This window comes from Protobothrops mucrosquamatus, unplaced genomic scaffold (genome assembly GCF_001527695.2).
Source record: "Protobothrops mucrosquamatus isolate PMUCROS unplaced genomic scaffold, P.Mucros_1.0 scaffold1746, whole genome shotgun sequence".
In the NCBI taxonomy this organism is placed as follows: Eukaryota; Metazoa; Chordata; class Lepidosauria; order Squamata; family Viperidae; genus Protobothrops; species Protobothrops mucrosquamatus.
The window spans coordinates 164,973-169,708 of record NW_015387888.1 but is presented as its reverse complement, the minus strand read 5'-3'; the positions used below and the strand labels follow the sequence as shown (position 1 = coordinate 169,708).

The 4,736-nt window shown below is 39.0% G+C and overlaps 1 protein-coding gene across 1 annotated transcript in view; it reads right to left on the bottom strand.

Moving 5' to 3' along the window:
* Window positions 1-761: 761 nt before the first annotated feature.
* The window catches only part of SLC16A12 (solute carrier family 16 member 12), a 31,185-nt gene continuing 27,210 nt past the window's right edge, over window positions 762-4,736 (bottom strand). Inside the window, exon 7 of the mRNA XM_015823028.1 lies at window positions 762-2,524. Within this exon, the coding sequence (XP_015678514.1) occupies window positions 2,265-2,524 (260 nt within the window). The 3' untranslated portion in view covers window positions 762-2,264. The remainder of the gene's footprint in view (window positions 2,525-4,736) is intronic.

Here is a 4,736-nt window from a genome sequence, read left to right as displayed (position 1 = left end):
GGTGAATTTGTGAAAAACAGAGAAGTTTAAAAATAAAACGGCCACAATTGATTAACAATAGAAAGATTAGCCAAGCCCTGTACGTAGGCATTAGATTCCAGGAGGCCTGGCTAGAAGACACACTTAACAAGACAAAAGGATGACAGAGGGAAGTTCGGAATGATGTAACCAAGGGGGGGGGGAAACGATGTATTCTGGCTAGGCAGATCGGACAGATTGTGCCCCCGGAAGTCCTCTCAAATGGGACCAAGGGGAGGGGATGGGGGCGTCACGATAGGAGTGTATATAATGTTGTGAGTTTGAATATTTTGGTGTGGTCTCTGGGTTTAGAACTTCCTGTTGAAGTCTCTCACCAGGATCCACCGCGCTTTGCAAACCGCTTTTCTATTTTCTGCAGAATAAACTCTTTTTTTCTTACCAATCCAATTTTGTTGGTATTTTAATCACGTTTCCAACAGTCTTCTAGACAAGTAACCAGGAGTTGCAGCTCTATCTTTAATGTAAGGTTACATTAACATCCCTTGCATTTATAGTCCAAGAAACTAAGGAGGGTCCTTTCTGAAACATTTGCCACACCCCATTTTTTTCTGTGAGCCCAATTAATTACACAACATAAAGACAAGAGTTAACCATAGTTTCAATTGGGAAAATATGACTATCCTAGACCAAGGCAAGTCCAAAAACACCAAGGAATTTCTAGAAGCCTGGCACTCTGACAAATTAGCCATTAATAGACACATAAACATTAACAATATCTGTAGACTATGCAAAAGAGGAGCAGCCACTCCACAATGGCTTGAATAAGTTGTTGGTTAAAACATCAAGATGGAAGAGAAAGAAATCAGGATTTTACACCATTTTTGTTGTTGTTGTAATATTTACAAAGCTGAATTTAGGCCTCCCTAGCTCTAGAACAGCTCTGGAGATCCTGCAATACTAACTTCTATATTCTCTTGTGGATCATTAACAGTACCTGAAAAGTGTTTGCATTAAGCAAATTCCAATGTGTTATTCTCTTCTGGACAATAAAAAGCAGGCTCTTGTTTCAGGCTTAGACTCCTTGATTCCTGTTGGGAAGGATATGCGTGAAGGCATCCAGCATCAATAATGATGAACATTCTCTGATTTTCAATAAATTTGACAGATGGGGAAAATCAACTGGGAACTTTTGATGTTGGATAGCTTTTTAGGAAAAAACAGGAAGGTTACATACTAATTAATTATCAAACAAATTATCCCAACACAATCAAACTTTGAGCTGCTGTGTATGTGTGGGTATGTACACAATATATGCACATGCATACATATACATTCTACTATAAAGTCTTTATATATAAAGCAAGAATTAAAACAACTACTCTCAGATAAAAGTCAATTCCAATCATAAAATATATGCTAATATTACAGACATTTGTTTCCAATAAAACTGGTGCAAATTTATTACCAACTTATGTTTTCCCAGCAAGAGCAGTAATAGCTGTGTTTTGGACATTATTGCACAAGCCAGCATCCATGCTTGTAAGAACCATATAAAAGACAGTCAACTCTGTGGCTTCCAGACAGGAAATCAAATTATGAACAGAATTAAATCATTGCAGCAGAACTCCAGGGCTGCTCAGACCCAGGGGAAATTAGATTCATAAATTCACCAAAGGGATACCAATTTCTTGAATGATCCTCCATTCCAATATTGTCATACTAGTATGAATTATTTTCAGGTGCTTTGCAAAGGAAACCTGAGATGCTTCAGCCTTCCAAATTCCATTTTTATCTGCAGGTCCAAATCCAGCTAAAAGGCTTGTTCTTTTCAACAAAAAGGAAGCAAGCCACACTGTCAAACATGGATCTTCAAAACAGTTCCTTGCAAACAATGCTGAGGCATTTCAACAGATTTTTAGAGATAGAAGGAGCCCATCTAAAAATATGACATTAGAGACCTTACTGTGCCAACATCATTTGAACCATTTCTGTGGTCCTGTTTCAGTGTCTTTCTTTCCTTCTTTCCTTTTTTCTTTCTCTGTGAATACAAGTTGTTTCTAACATTGAGTTCATTTGCCTCACACTACAATACTGGGATCCCATCACATTTTACAAAATCATCATGATCATTGGAGCCTTTGTTTACTACAGGCTTTTTAATTTGCTAGGAAGCAGAACATTTCTGAATGAAAAGTCTGTAATTCCTTCCTCCCTCTGTTGGGAAAAAAAATCAACTATGTAGCAGACTTAGCAATTTAGGCAAAAGGGGAATGTTAGCACATTTGTCATCTTTTGCTGTGGCTGTTTGGCTCCCCAGCCAACAGTTCTTCACTTCTTTGATCCAGTTCTCCAGTTACCAGATAAACTATGGCTCCATTTGTCCAACTTTCTTGTTTGGCCTGAATGTCTCTGCCCACTGGTCCTGAGGAAGTCGGTGTGATCTTGGCCAGTCGTGCGCAGCACAACAGTGTTGAACTGAGTACCATAGAAAAACCACAAAGCAAGAAAGATGCAGTATAGTTGCCAGTTGTATCCACAAGCCAACCTGTAGGTAACACAGAAGATTAATTCACATATTTGGATTACTTCACATAATTTTGTGAAACAGGGTTCATTGGCAATCAGTTAGCCAGGTTTATACAATGGAAATATGCTTGCAGTTTACACTAGAAAATATGATGTACAAATAATAATAGCAAATGCATACTGCTTTACAGTGCTTTACAGCCCTCTCTAAGCGGTTTACAGAGTCAGCATATTGGCCCCAACACTCTGGGTCCTCATTTCACTGACCTCAGAAGGATGAAAGGCTGAGTCAACCTTGAACTGGTTAGGATCGAACTCCTGACAGTAGGTGGAATTAGCTGCAATGCTGCATTCTAATCACTGCACACCATGGTTAATGGCTAGAATGTCTTTCTTTCTAAAACTTAGCAAAGTGTATAAACTCAGCCAGAGATCTTGAAAACATAAGTTTCCTTACTATAATCCTTGCAAGAAAACTCTATCCTAAGCTATTAAATGATGTATACATTCATATTCAAAGGCTAGTGACACATCCATTCAATAGTCTGGACCCTGATACTCTTTAGAAGGGCACTGAAGATGGATGTTCCCTTGGATGTTAGGGCCAGAGTATTGATGAGCAAGGTGTGACATATAGTGGGGCTCCCCAAAAATGAATGTTGTCTTGCTGGGACTTTTGTTTTCCTTTCAGTGGGATTTATCATATTCTGCATTTATTGCTATCCCCCCATTTTTGCAAGTTGAGCAGCCTTATAAAGACCTTAATGAATGACTGAAACATCCCACAGGACCAAAACATTTCACTTCTCCATTCCACCATGTCCAGCTTTCTTCACATTCATAACAGACATTCATAATCTCCCTGGAGCTCAGGAGGGAATCAATGTTCAGCTGCAAAGGCAGATTATGTTAAAGGGGAGTGGACCTTTCCAAGATGGGAAATTAAAATGGCCCAGTAGCTACTTATTCTCCTGCACACTTTTATTAGCCTCTAATTTTCTAGAAATCGGGATCAAATTGCTCACTATAACATACTCTGTGATGATATGTGTATGTGAAAAAAACAAAAAAACAATCAGTGATGTCCATGTATGGGCAGGCAGTATTGTGATGTAGAGCCAGTCCTTTTGAAGATCTGCTGGTCTTAAGCAGACATGGGATTGTAGTGTAACCTTTCAAATAGAGATTTCATCCAATGTCTGTCCATCATCTTGCTGGTTTTTACCTCACCTCCTCCACAGCTTCTGCTGACCCTTTTCATAGATGTGTCCTTAGAACTACAAATCCCAGCATCCTTCATCATGCCCTATGCACAAGGAGTATGTTATTCTGAGAATTGGTGATTGGTACCTGAAAGTCTGCTGATTCTACCCTCTGCGTCTAAATGCTCTCTTATATAACATAAACAGTAGGAAAGGACCTGCTGAATCGACATAATTTAAGTGTGATGCATACTTCTGATTATCTTGGCAGAGTTTCAGGGCTTTGGCACAAACATTTAGCTTAATTTCCTTTTTGGAAGAAAAGAAGGCATTCAGTGCAACAAGCCTTGACAGAACATTAAAAAGATTATGAAGAAAGAAGATATACAAAAACTCTTCTCTTCTACTGTAATCAAAAGCGGAGATGGATCTTCTTCCAGACTTGTGTGGTTTGTAGTGCTGGGGGGTGGGGAGTGAAGCAAAGTGGTGGCACACACAGACACAAGTGGAGACAACCAGGAACAGCTTTGAAGCAGCTTTGAACCAGTTTGAACCATGAAAAAGATTTGACTGCTTTAACAAAGAGGACAGACTGCTCTGTTGTTCCAAAAGACCTCATTTGAAGGAGTTCGTAGATTCAGAAAATAGACTTTGGCAATGAAAGAATGAAAAAGAGTCAATCTATGGTAGAAAGTAATACAACTGTTCATAATATTTCAGATTCATCAAACTCCTTCAAGTACTGCTCACAGAAGAGCAACAATAGTGTGTTGTTCCTTTTCTGTACAATATTTTCCAGACTGCTGGAGAAGAGATAAGAACACTCTGCCTGGCAGAGAGATTTGAATCGCTTCATTTGGGAAGGCAAGAAAGCGAGGGTTAAATTTAAGATTATTCAAGATGTTAGAGAACGTGGAGGACTTAAAGCTCCAAATTTGACACTTTATTATGATTCTTGTGCATTAACATGGATGACGGATTGGATTAATTTGTCTAACAAGAGGATTTTGAATCTGGAAGGATGGGACT